Genomic DNA, 14,626 nt, shown 5'->3' with positions numbered 1-14,626 from the left:
TTCAACATATTTTCACATTAGTGATGTTGTAAGTAAGAATTAGAACCAATAGGAGCAAACACCAGAAAGAGGAAACAAAACCCAACAGAAGAAAAAAAAATAGAAACAGTATGCTTCGATCTGCATTCAAACTCCATAGTTCTTTCTTTGAATGTGGATAGCATTTTCCATCACGAGGCCTTTGGAGATGTCTTAGATCCTTTAATTTCTGGGAAAGGTTAAGTTTATGAATATTAGTCATCGCACAACATGGCTGTTATCGTGTACAACATTCTCCTGGCTCTGCTCACTTCACTTCGCATAAGACCATACAAATCTTTCCAGGTTTTTCTGAAGTCAGCCTGTTCATCATTTCTTATAGCACAATAGCATTCCATTACATTCATACACCACAACTTGTTCAGCCACTCCCCAGTTGATGGGCATCCTCTCAATTTCTACTTCTTTGCCACCACAAAAAGAGCTGCTATAAATATTTTTGTACATGTGGACCTTTTTCCCATTTGTATGATCTCTTTGGGATATGGCCCTAGAAGTGCTATTGCTGGGTCAAAGGGTATGTACGTTTTTATAGCCCTTTGGGTATGGTTCCAAATTGCTCTCCAAAATGGTGGGATCATTTCACTACTCCACCAACAACACACTAGTGTTCCAATTTTCCCACATCTTCTCCAATATTTATCACTGTCTTGTTTTGTCATGTTGGCCAATCTGATAGGTGTGATGTGGGACCTCAGAGTTGTTTTGATTTGCCTTTCAATCAATAGTGATTTAGAGCATTTTTTCATATGACTATAGATGGCTTTAATTTCTTCAACTGAGAACTTTCTGTTCATATCCTTTGTCCATTTATCAATTGGGGAATGACTTGTATTCTTATAAATTTGACTTAATTCTCTATATATTTTAGAAATGAAGCCTTTATCAGAGAGACTGGTTATACAAATTCTTTCCCAATTTTCTATTTTCCTTCTAATCTTGGTTGCATTGGCTTTGTTTATGTAAAAACTTTTCAATTTAATTTAATCAAAGTTATCAATTTTAAAGCTATCACTCTTTGCATATGATATAGTGGTATACTTACAGAACCCTAAAGAATCAAATAAAAAAATTACTTGAAATAATAAACAAATTTAGTATAGTTGCAGGATATAAAATAAACCTACATAAACATCATCAGGATTTATATATATATTACTAACAAAGCCCAATAGTAAGAGATAGAAAGAGAAATTCCATTTAAAGTTATTGTAGATATTACAAAATATTTAGGAGTCTACCTGCCAAACCAAACTCAGAAACTATATGAACAAAATTACAAAACACTTTTCACACAAATAAAGTCAGATCTAAATAATTGGAAAAATATCAGTTGCTCATGGGTAGGCAAAGCTAATATAATAAAAATGACGATTCTCCCTAAATTAATTTACTTATTCAGTGCCATACCAATCAAACTACCAAAAAATATTTTATAAAGCTAGAAAAAAACAATAACAAAATTCACCTGGAAGAGCAAAAAGTCTATAATATCAAAGGAACTAATGAAAAGAAATACAACAGAAGGTGACCTAGCTGTACCAGATCTTAAATTGCATTATAAAGTAGCAATTATCCAAACTACTTGGTACTGGCTAAGAAATAGAGTGGTAGATAAGTGGAATAGGCTAGGTATGCAAGGCACAACCAAAAGTCAATGATTATAATAATCTACTATGTGATAAATCTAAAGACTCCAGCCTCTGGGATAAGATCTCATTATTTAACAAAAATTGCTAGGAAAAAATGGAAAATAGTATGGCAAAAACTAGGCATAGACCAACATCTCACATCCTATACCAAGATAAAATCAAAATGGGTACATGATTTAGATATGAAGATAGATAGTATAAGCAAACTAGGAGAGCAAGGAATAGTTTACCTATCAGATCGATGGAGAAGGGAAGAATCTGTGGCCAAATAAGAGATAGAGAACATTATGAAATGTAAAATGGATGACTTTGATTACATTAAATTGAAAAGCTTTTGCACAAAGCCAATGCAACCAAGATTAGAAGGGAAGGAGAAAGCTGGGAAACTATTTTTACAACCAGTGTCTCTGATAAAGGCCTATTTCTAAAATATATAGAGAACAGAGTCAAATTTATAAGAATACAAGCCATTGCCCAATTGATAAATGGTCAAATGATATTAATAGGCAGTTTTCAGAGGAAGAAATTAAAGTTATCTATAGTCATATGAAAAATTGTTCTAAATCACTATTGATTAGAGAAACGCAAATCAAAACGACTCTGAGGCACCACATCACACCTATCAGATTGGCTAACATGACAAAACAGGAAAATGATAAATGTTGGAGAAGATGTGGGAAAATTGGAACACTTGCATTGTTGGCAGAGTTGTGAACTGATCCAACCATTCTGGAGAGCCTAAGAGCTATAAAACTGTGCATACTCTTTGATCCAGCAATACCACTTCTAAGTCTGTATCCCAAAAAGATCATAAAAATGGGGAAAGGATCCACATGTACAAAAATATTTATAGCAGCTTTTTTTGTGGTGGCCAAGAATTGGAAACTGAGAGGATGCCCATCAATTGGGGAATGGCTGAACAAGCTGTGGTATATAAATGTAATGGAATACTATTGTGCTATAAGAAATAGTGAGAAGGTGGACTTCAGAAAAACCTGGAAAGATTTATTACATCCAGAGAAAGAACTATGGAATCTGAATGCAGATGGAATCATATTATTTGCTCTCCTTTTCTTTTGTTGTTTTGATTCTTCTTTCTTGTGATTCCTCCCATTGGTTCTAATTCTTCTTTACATCATGACTAATATGAAGACATGCTTAATACGAACATATAAATAGAATCTATATCATATTGTGTGCCATCCGGGGGTTGGGGGGGAGAGAGGTAGGAAGGGGAGAAAATTCAAAATTCAAAATTTTATGGAAGTGAATGTTGAAAACTAAAAATTAATAAAAAAATTGTTTAATAAAAAATAAAATAAAATAAAAAAGAAAAGCAAAGTGACTAGTTTCCAAAAAGCAATAAGCAGCAAAAATTTTATTTGGCCCATAGAAACTGTGGCATAGTAAATAGAGTCGTCCTTGAAGCCAGGAAAGACTAGATTCAAGTCCTTCCTCTAACATTTACTGGTTATATAATCATGTGGAAGTCAGTTAACCTCTCAGTGCCCTAAGTAGTTTTCTGAGATGACAAGATATGGAGAAGATGTCAACCTGCAATGGTAGTGAGAAGTTACTCATCAGGGAATTCCCTATACTAAGAAAATCACAGGTCCAATCTCTAATACTATTCCTATTCATAAAAATTATATGAGCCTCTTCAATATCCGTAAGTCATTCCTCTTCTTCATACCCAGTTTCACTTTAAAAAACACAATAAAAATGAAACAAAAAATAGAATTTCTTCTTTAGAGAGTTAAAGAAAATATGCCCATAGAAAATGAACCCAAAATTCCTACAAAAATTATTTTCATTAGTAAAAAGGAAATAGAATGGAAATGCAGAGGATACACTAATAAGTACAGTACTAAGCATTTGTAGAGAACTTTAAATTTTTAAAAATGGTTTACTTTACTCACTTAAGACTACTGCCTGATTTTCAACATGCATAGTGACTGGTTTCTCTGGAATCTACCCTTTCAAGCCTAAAACATGAAAAGTGATATCATTTTTGCCTCTTCTAGAAAAGTGAATTCTGTACTAAAAGAAAAAATAACTTATAGTCTACTCCTTGGAAAAATATTTTGAGCTGTCTTTGCAACATAATCCTCTTTTCAAGAAAATAAGATAATGTTCAAAATAGCTAAAGAGTCGTTCTACTCTCAGAAGCATTAATGTTTGGCATTGTGTTATCATTCAAGTAACACAAGATAGCTGAAGAAGAAACAGAACCATAGAATTAGAGACTAATAAAAAGAAACAGTACTTACTTTTGCAGCACCAATCTGTTCTTTCCGAAACTTTTCCAGTGGGGCTATTAATACATCATTAGCGTTTTGAATCTGAAATGCAGAACAGTGAAATATTAAAAACTCATGTACCTGAACCATCAAACATGTATGGCTTTTTATTCTGCTTGTAAGGACTACCACTGGGATTCATTTTGAAGCTTCAATCTCTTAGACTATGGATAAACTCAGAGAGAGGTATATAAGTACTGAATTCCTGGGTAATTTCAACTACTAATTAGTTTAAGAACAAGAGTAAATTCAAACTCACTCAAACTGAATCCAAATACTCCTTGTTCTGCCATAGAATGCTGATTATTAAGAATTAATAGATCACAGTTGTTGTTTTTTAAATTACACTCAATTTATATTTTCACTGAATATTCTCACATATTTCCTGTTCAACTGACTTGATTAATACTGTCATTACCAGTGTTACAACCCCCAAATCCAAACGTAAGCAGTTTGGACAAACTTCAGAACATGGAATTTTTCTGAGTTTGAAAGAACAAATGATTTAATAAGATAGTTACTGTGGAACAAAAATAAACAAAAATTTGGGGGAAGATAAACTGAGTGGATAACGTACTAAAGAAATTAATTTTAAAATGACTGAAATTCAAAAGAAGTAGGATCTAAGAGTTCATCTATTTCAACCTCCTTAAAGATAAATGGGGCCCAAAGAAGTTAAGTAACTTACCGTAGGTCACAAAACTAATTAGTGAAGTATCAGGGCTGGAAAATATTACGATTCTCCTAACCAACTAATCGCCCATCTCCTACCCACTATTCTATCACACTCTATTCAATTAAAGTCTGGGTATCCCCCTGCTATTATAGCCATATACTCACATAAGATGTGTTGACTAGATTTCTGTTCACTGTAAAATTGGAAGGAAACTCAAAATAAGCAACACAGCAAGGGAGTCCTTTCAGTTCAATCCAGTGGACATAGGAGTTCATGTGAAACCCTACCCCTAAGATTTTACAATCTCGAATTACAGAGGCAATGCATAGAAATATTCAACAGTGAGAAAAGCTATTCTCATTTGCTTCTACCTTTCACTGATTTAAAAAAAAATCAGAACAGAAATATTTAAAGGAAATCTGAAGTGAAATATGAGGACTGTGTGGGTATACATTATGCACACACATATATGTGTATATGCAAACACACACACGTGTATATACAAATACACACACAAATACATATATGTGTGTATATCCCTCCAAAACTACTATGTGGGATAATTTAAAGATCCTAGGAAATGAATTGTAAGATCAGATATCAAATATGTTTTCTATACATATTTATATGCCTACATATTCATTATTCAGATGTTTTACTTAAGGACAGGTAGATTCCATAGTAAAATAGTTCATTCGTAGTTATCACTTTTTAAAATTGGTCTCTTTAACCCACTCAATTGGTCCCAAATACTGATTGCCTGAGTTCTATGTTGGGCAATAAACTCTACATATAAAGTGTAATTTATATGTTGGTAAAAGGTGATGTCACAGATGATGTCACTATGGTCACCTCTTTCAAAATCCCTGTAACTCAGATGACATTCCTAATATATTTAACAGAAGCACAACTAGCAAAAAATATCAACACTTGTTAGAACCATGAAGATAATTGAATGGAGTGGGAAGAAAGAAATACTATTACAGTTTCCAAATATGTATCTACAAATCATGTCTATTAATTCCTGGCTTATGTTACCTTCCTTCATTTTTCATATTCTCCTATGACAACATTCTACTTCATTTGGTTTCTATTTAATATTTTGCCCACTGAACTGATTTCTATCTCCATGTGTTCCTGAGATAGGAGGTAGATGGTTAAAGCTGAGTTGCCATCAAGTCCCTACTGAAAATACAGGCTATCTACCTAGCACATTAAGCTACTATGCCCAGCAGTGGGCTAGGAGCTATCAAGAGTATAAGTGAAATTTATGGCATGCTGCTTTCCCTGAGAAGCTTAATATCTGTTTCAGGATGGAGATATAAAATGAAATATACATGAAATAATTGGGGGAAATTAAGTGCTAAACTATGCAATATTAACGTTATGAACACATCCCTCTAATGCTTAAAAAAATAATATTAGAAACTTCCTAAGGTGGTGGGTTCCATTTAATGCTAAGTGAACTCTATTATCAATAGCAGTTACATTTCTGAATTGCCATAGTTCACAATAAAAAAATTAAAACTAATTTTTGGACACATCTCAGCTGACAGAGAGAAAGATTTTTATACTGACCCCTCTACCTCAAGTTCACTCTACTCTATACTCTTCCCTTATCACATGGACACAACAAATTCTTACACTCAGATATTCAACCAAATCCTTAAAGGCTGGCATCCTGGAAGAAAAGGCAGCAATTCTCAATGCTGGCAAGCTCTCCCTCTGCACCCTTGCCCTTGGAGGTACCCATGGTACCCTGAAGCATGAAAAGGGCAAAGATGTAAAGAGGATAGATAAAGGGTAATACTCTCTATTCAGAGGAGCTAACATCTGTGATTCACTGGAGCTTTTTTAGATGTTACCAGCAGCAATTTTCTAACTGATGTAAATGTGAAAGATTCCTGATCAAACTACTCCAGTCTCTATCAGTGAGGCATATAGCTAAACCTAGGAGTCAGTAGATCTAGGTTCAAAAATCTCGACATTGAGAAGGCATGATTACCTTTGAGTCATTAAACCTTTTTCGAGTCTGTTTCCTCCTCAGTAGGATAGCGATAACAATACATGAAGTACCTACTTGATAGCATATTATGAGCCTCAAAAGACATCATGGGACTACAGGCAACTCTGTGCTGGAGTAGATGAAAGGCTGGAAATGGAGTTCAAATCTGGCCTTGGACAAGTCAACCTGTGCCTGTCTCAGTTTCCTCATTTAAAAATGAAGATTATAATGGCAAGTATCTCTCAAGGTTATTGTAAGGATAAAATGAAATAATATTCATCAAGTGCTTTGTAAACTTTAAATAGCTAGATAAAAGCTAGCTATTTTTATCTATTATACATTTAGACTTACAAGGTTCGTTAGAGGTCAACTAGTTCAACATCTTTAGTTTACAGAAAATGTAAATGAAACTTTGAGAGGATAATTGACTTGCTCAGGGTCCATGCACACAGCATACATCAGAGAGTAGATTTGAACACAGCTCTTCTTGACTAAAATCCAGTACTCCATCCCTATGCCACATCATATATTACATAGCGCACAAAAAGCTGAAAGCACTATATAAGTATCAGCTATTGTTTGTATTACTCATTGCTCAGATGGTGGAGAGCAAAGATTCCCCAAAGACAGATAGGGAAGGAAAAGTCTATGTCATTTGAATCTTAGGATAACATTACAGTGGAATTTGGTTATGATGCTTTAATGCCATTATTATATGAAGTCTGAACAATGTTACATGTATTCTTAAGTTGCATTAGGATAATTCAGATAAGGGAAAGAAGAATGGGAGTCAAACTAGGGAAAACTTTAGGGGACATATGTATGATATGGATTGATGTAAGAAAGGCAGGACTGAACATGAGATACATGGGAATAAATAAGTAAAGTGGTTTGATTGAAATAGAACATACACTGGGAAAATGAGGTTAAAAAAGGTAGAGTGGGTCCAAATTATGGAGGATCCTAAAAGTCACACAAAGTTGATTAGGGAGCTAAAAAGGTGGACATGATAGAAGGGGTATTTAAGGAAAAAGAAAAGTAGTGCAGTAGTATGCAAGATGGAATGGTGGGCAAGAAACTGGAGAAGAATGGCAAGTCAGGAAGTTGTTTTAATAAGCTAAGGACTGTGCTAGGGTGGTGGCAATGGAAAACAATAAAAAGGCAAGAACCAGAGATACTTTTTGGAAGAAATGACAGCATTTGGTGATAAAGTAGATATAAGGAATTTTTAAAATCAAAGATAATTTCAGCCTGTAAAACTGGGAGAAGTAATGGCATCACCAAAAGAAATAGGAACACTGGATAAAGAAGTTTGGAATGTGCAGACAAAATGATGAGCTTAGTTTTTGACATTTTGAGTCTGAGCTGATAATAGGATGGAAGGAAGATGTTTTTTGAAAAAGCCTACTACTCTCAACACAGAAAAGTAGGCCAGTACAAATGAAACATTTTCAGAGAGGAGTGAAGTAAATGATTGATTTATATATTAAGACAACATTCTACATCCACATGCACTGCTTCAATCTCTGCCAAAAGGCATGTTGTATAGACATGATCTAAGGGAAAAGACTAAAGCTCAAGAACAACCCTGAAATAAAATGATTAACTTTTTTTCATTAAAAAAATTTTGAACTGAAACACCAAAAAAAAATTTTCATACATTAATCATTCAATCAATCAATCATTTATTAAACACCGACTATGTGTGCCAGGCACTGTGCTAAATGATAAGGAAACAAAAAGAGACAGAAACAGTCTTTGACCTCAAGGAGTTTAGAATTTAATGAGGGATACAAACAAATATATAAAAAGCCAGCTATATACAGCATAAATTGGAAATAATTAAAAGAAGGAAGAACACTGGAATTAAGTAAGGGGGGGGATTAGGGAAAGCTTCCTGTAAGAAGGTAGGATTTTAATTATGATTTAAAGGAAGCGAGGTAAATCAACAGACCAGAAGAGGAAGAGCTCCAGGAACAAGGGGAAAAGCCAGAGCAAATGCCCATAGAGTGTCTTGTGTGTGGAACAGCCAGAAGGTTGTGTCATTGGATCGAAGAGTACATATTGGAGGGTATGGTGTAAGAAGACTGGAAAGGTAAGAGGGGGCTAGGTTATGAAGGGCTTTGAATGGCAAACAGAGAATTCTGCATTTTCTCCCAGAGGTGATACAGTTTACTGAGTAGGGAAGTGACAAGTGCTTTGGTGGCTGACTGGAAGATGGATTAGAGTGAGGAGAGACTTGAGGTAATCAGAAGCACCAGCTGATTACTGAAATATTCCAGATGTGAGATGATGAGGTGATGAGGAAAGGGTGCGTATTCAAGACACATCGCAAAAATGAAATTGATAGACCTTGGCAACAAGTTGGCTATGGCGGTGGGAAAGGCAGAAGTGAGAGATAGAGAGAGTCAAGGTTGAATCCTAAGATATGAGTGTAGGGACTAGGAGGTGTTGCACTCTACAGTAATAGGGAAAGTAGGAGGTAAGAAGAGTTCAGTTGAAAGATAATGAGTTCCTTTTTGGACACAATGAATTTAAGTCCAATTTCTCATTGGATTCCTTGATCATTATTTAGTCTAGTATGAACTTCTGAATTTTGCTGGAGTAGGCATATGGGAGCTGGGCAGTCTGCCTCATGTTCATGCAGCCATCTTGACCAAAATTCCTTATAATTAACTCCTCAGATGAATTCATATTTCTATTGCAGCCACTTTTTCTTTGTTTTTCATGTTTTTTTCTTTATTTTCAGGGTTTGTTTTGTTTTTTCTCTTTCTTTTATACTTGAATGAATGTAAGTATGATGAAAGTAGAACTGAGATGCTGTTGGAGGAAAATGTTGGAAAAACAATCAATAAAGGAGAGGGGGAAAAGTATTAGGAGGCAGAAGGAGAAAATCAGGAAAAGCTAAAAACGCAAGAATGATGAGCAAGAAAGCAAGCCCCTGGAGATACAAATTTTGCTTTTGTCAAATGAGTTACATATGCTCAATGAATTAAATTCAAGGTCAGTCAGGAAGATCTGTACAATTTAATCGCCTACTGAATTCCTGAGACTTTATTAGGCAGGAGTTGTATGGGAGGCAATGGAAGAAAAAAGGAAGAGAATGCACTGTATATGAAATTCTTAGGTTCCAATTAACAGGTAATAAATTCATCTGGTTGTGGTTTATTTTTATAAGTAATACATGAAATTTTCTTACTAAACCCTTATAAAAAATTTGCATGTGAAACCTAACAATTTCTGTGCTGACAATAGTTTGCTGTTTTCATTATATGAATTTAAATGAAGAGATCAAAATGAAGATGTCAGCAGTCTTGAGATATTGAATTTATGGTCTGAATTGGAGTTTTTCTATTCCATATCTTTGTATATTATCTAATAAAGGCATTGCTTTCATCTATAAGCAGCCAATTCATACAGATTAAATTCTTTCATTTTGAAGTAATCCAAGTGTAGAGAAGTTATATAAATGTCAGCTGGTTTAGAATAATTACCATAGTTATAATATAAGGGGAAGTGATACACTAAATAAAAGAAACTGCTTATGTGAATCATGAATCATAATTGTAGCAATGTCTGATAAATGACACACAATAAAAATGCGAAAAGCATGCTAAGAGAATATAGTTATGTGTCTTTCTTCCTAGACATATTTAGAGACATTTTAATTTTCATTGATCTTTTTTCTGAATTTACCACTTAAGGAAAGCATCAAATCATGCAGTCTAGGAGATTTGGAAGGTCTCATTTCATTTTTGGAATGTATTATTTCCCATGATCTAAAGCTAAGATTCTTCAGGAAATGAAAAGATAATTTTGATTAATACTACTTTCCTTCTTGAAGGTAGAAAAAATACTTTTAAGTGCCACTCTAAGTTGTAGCTAAATATTTAACTTATAAACTCTCAATAAATCTCCTAAGTGATTTTCCTTGCTGAAAACTTTTAGAACTTTATTCTTGGGGCCATCAGTACATGGTGATAGGTGGTGCAGTAGAGACAGTGCTAAGCCTCAACTCAGGAAGATTCATCTTTCAGGGTTCAAATCTGGCCTCAGACACTTACTAGCTGCATGACTCTGTGCAGGTCACTTAACCCTGTTTGCCTCAGTTTTCTCATCTGGGCAGCTGGAAAAGGAAAAGGCAAACCACTTTAGTATCTTTGCCAAGAATACCCCAAATGAGGTCACAAACAGTCAAACAAGACAGAGATAACAACAGTTGACAAGACAGTTGCACAACAACAACTCAGACATTAGCTGTGTAACCCTGGGCAAGTCACTTAACCTGTCTGCCTCAGTTTCCTCTTTTGTAAAATGGAAATAATAGTAGCACCTGCCTTCCATGGTTGTAAAAACCAAATAAGAGAATAAGTGTTAAGCACTTAGCAAAGTGCCTGATAGTACACAGTAAACAGATGTTTGTTTATTATTATTTTTATTAATATCCCCACTGCAGACTATAAATTTCTTAAGGGCAGGGGCTTATACTTTGTGTTCGATTGCATATTGCCTAGGCTTCCTGGTTTGCACATGATAGACAACTAATAAATATTCACTGAATCAAGTTATTCAGGTATAAAAACATGTTCTTCACATCTGTTGTTGTTTACTATTTCAAAGATTACTTTGTATTTACTATTACAAAGTTTACTATTTCAAAGTATCAAAGTGATTTCATTGCTGTAGTTACTCCCTGCACCAATGCCGATTGCAACCCCCTCCCCCATAAGTCTTCATTTAGGGGGAGGAGGGAGTGTATTTTGTTTCTTTCTTGACCAGACCTGTGATTTGATTTAGGTAGGAAATTGATGAAAAAGAGCTCCTTCTATGACTGCAGATGAGTGGGTATCTACTAAGCCAAGGTATAAACCTCCACATTTCCTACCAGCTACCCTGTTTCTGCACTTCTTTGTAACTCTCTATCATAACCCCGCATCAGGTACTTTCTTTCCCCCTCCTAACCCTTTACACTCCTAGCCCCCAGCCCAACTCGTCATTTTCCTTTACTGTGTTTTCTCCATTAGACTGTAAGCTCCTTGAGGGCAAGAACTGTCTTTGTAGTCATTTGTATTTGTGTCCCCAACACTTAGCACAATGCCTGGCACACAGTAGGTGTTACATACTGTTTACTGCTTGATGACTGAATCCAGGTCTTCTTGACTCCCAGGCTAGCTCCTATCTTTCTTAATATACTGCCTCTCCTTTGTGTGTGGTAGCATTCCTCTCTCCATTCTTCCCTCCAAAATATAATGCTGATGTCCTGTTAATCATCCGCTTGTGCTAAGCCTCTCTGCCTCTCCAAATTTGTTAGACTGGTCCTCAGAAGGCAGACAAACAGAAGTCAGCTGCCAGATCTGTATTTGAAGCCTGTGTTGTTTGTGAAGACTTGACAAGGCATCCATGTAAGATCATAGTTAGAGGGCATAGAATGTGGCCATATATATGTTTAAAGAAATTATTATCAGCAATTTCAGCTACTTGAAGTGAAAGAAAAACAGAGGTGATATTGGATTATGCTTATTATGCTTTATTTACCAGATAAGATACTGCCGCCTAATCCTGCATTAGACTGGCCAGCCACCATATTACACTACATTAAGCCAAGCACACTATTAAGTTTCTTGTCACTGCTCTTTTTGCTATTCCAAGTGGTTCTAATAAACTGCCACAAGGGAGAGCTCATAAATCACTCACAAATCATGGCTGGAAATGTTTTTATGTGGTTAGAAGAATGATTTTTTTCTAGTATGTTTGGTTTTTTTTCTCCTTGAATATACATGAATTATAATTTTCTACAGACTGTGGGTTTTTAAAGGGCTGTCCTACAGGAATGTTCAAGCACTGCTTTTGGCTGCATAGAAAATTTTGCCATAGCACGTTATTGAAACAGACAAATAATTAAAATACTGAATAAAAGGATTTCCCCAGGCATCATCATACACTGGCCTCCACTTTCCAGAGCCCATTTCTTGTTGAAGATTGCACATGTTGGTGTTTGACACAGTGAACTTCTCAATCCTAAGCAGTGACTGATGGGTCCTATTACCAGGTAACACAACTAATATAGCACCAGGACAGCAAAACAATCAGTATGTCTCAAGGTAAAGGAGAGCAGGAAGACACAGCTTGGGTAAAGGAAGTGATTCAATGATACACTGAAGGACAATCTGAAGAAACATTTTATGACAAGTTGAAAGCCATGACAGATTACACTGCTCACAATTAGGAAACATAGATGAGTGCAGCTCTTGGCAAAACACCTTCCTGTGCAGAGGAAGTCAAAGCAGCAGATCCACAAACTATGAAAAGACTCCAGAGGCAGAGACAGTCAACACTAAATAATGCACAAAAGAGTTACACTAGAGCTCAGCAAAAGTCTAATGACAGTGGGTTGTCACTTCAAATAAACCTAGCTATCACGTAATAACATTGTTTTTATGGGAAAATGCATTATAAGTTTTAAATGTATTACAAAGTAAGGGTATCAACAGCACAGTACAGAGAGAAGCAGTTATGGTTTAGTATTCCAAAACACCCAGGAATTCTTAGTTCTGTCTTCCTGCCTAAAAAAAAAGGTAACTTTGCAGATTAAGTATTTTCCAAGTGTTTTGAATTAGAGTGACACAGACAGTTGCTGTCAGGGAGTCCAGGGATTTGGGACTTAAGCTACTACACTAATGTATTAAATCCTTTACTATCTTCTTAACATAGTGTTAACCCTTTGAGGGGAAAGGGAAAAAATGGTATCCAAGCTGAAAGACAACCAATTGCGAATGGAAGGGTGTCAGGTCTTTCAAGTATACAGAATTGTTAGTTATTTCCTGGGCTGTATAAGTAGAATCAAGATGACTCTTTAAATTCTGGTGATCAGCCTAGGGGTTAAAGATTGGACCTAAGACTTTAGCCAGCATCTGTTTGGATTCAGAAGGATTGAGATGTGTGTGGAACAGAGGTAAAAAGACAAAGAAAGGAGAGACAGAGAAGTGATGATGAGAGCATTTTTCCTGAAGTGAAGCCCTGAAAGTAAGTATGGGTAAAAGAGATGAGGGAGGGCATATCCATATGTTGAACTCCAGTACTCCAGATGTAAGAAGGGTAGGGTATTTGGGTTTGAAATGCCAGAAGGCTGTGAGTGGATTTCTGGTATCATGGAGAGAATGAGAATTTGAGATGGGTGGAGGCTAGTGAGATCCACCAATGATTCAGGCCCTGACACTAGTGTAGAGCATCCTCTCATGTAACAATATCAGTATTTGGGAAGCAATGATGAAAGCAGCCTCACATATGATATCACAGATGAATGGCATAAATCTGAACCCCATCAGGGAAAAAACAAATAAATGAATGAATGAATGCTAGAGGTTAGAGTGGGCAGGATATCTAAAGTTTGGAAAGTAATCACAATCAGCATATCTATGACACAGAAGATATAGAGTTGAAATTATTTTTTATTATTTCTTCTTTAAATCTTCAAAATCTCTGAATTTCAGTTCTGCTGTTGAAAGCTAACCTGTAGATAAACAGGACTCAAAAATCTTTAAAGAGTTAACAAAGTAGGAGGACGAACTGCTAATTCAGACAAACCCCAAGCTAATTTATACATCCATATTCATTTTTCATTAGAGTCTTTACATTTAACCCTGAGGTCTTTTATGAGCCAGTTCCTCTACTCAAACTTTCCAGTTTTCCCTCCCAATTAAATGGTTCTTAATTGGACTTCATTTGTTTATATTCAATACATACATGTAAACCCACTTTAGACCCTAATATAGCCATATAATTTTTTAGTCACTTCAATGAACTTAATGTGATTGACAAAAGTAAGCTTAAAATGAGAAAAAATACATTAAAATTCTTTGGAGAGACACTGTGGAAGATTAAGATGTAAGCACTCCAAACTTCATTCTTCCTTTGTTTAGAGATTATATATATATATATATATATATATATATAT

The 14,626-nt window shown here is 35.3% G+C and overlaps 1 protein-coding gene across 1 annotated transcript in view; it reads right to left on the bottom strand.

Annotated features, from left to right (window-relative positions):
• The window catches only part of ARHGAP42 (Rho GTPase activating protein 42), a 392,658-nt gene that overhangs the window by 168,111 nt on the left and 209,921 nt on the right, over positions 1 to 14,626 (bottom strand). The window contains exon 4 of the mRNA XM_020996109.2: positions 3,962 to 4,033. Within this exon, the coding sequence (XP_020851768.1) occupies positions 3,962 to 4,033 (72 nt within the window). The remainder of the gene's footprint in view (positions 1 to 3,961; positions 4,034 to 14,626) is intronic.

This window comes from Phascolarctos cinereus, unplaced genomic scaffold (genome assembly GCF_003287225.1).
Source record: "Phascolarctos cinereus isolate Bilbo 61053 unplaced genomic scaffold, phaCin_HiC Scaffold_726;HRSCAF=1367, whole genome shotgun sequence".
Classification (NCBI taxonomy): Eukaryota; Metazoa; Chordata; class Mammalia; order Diprotodontia; family Phascolarctidae; genus Phascolarctos; species Phascolarctos cinereus.
This window is presented reverse-complemented; position numbering and strand designations above follow the sequence as displayed.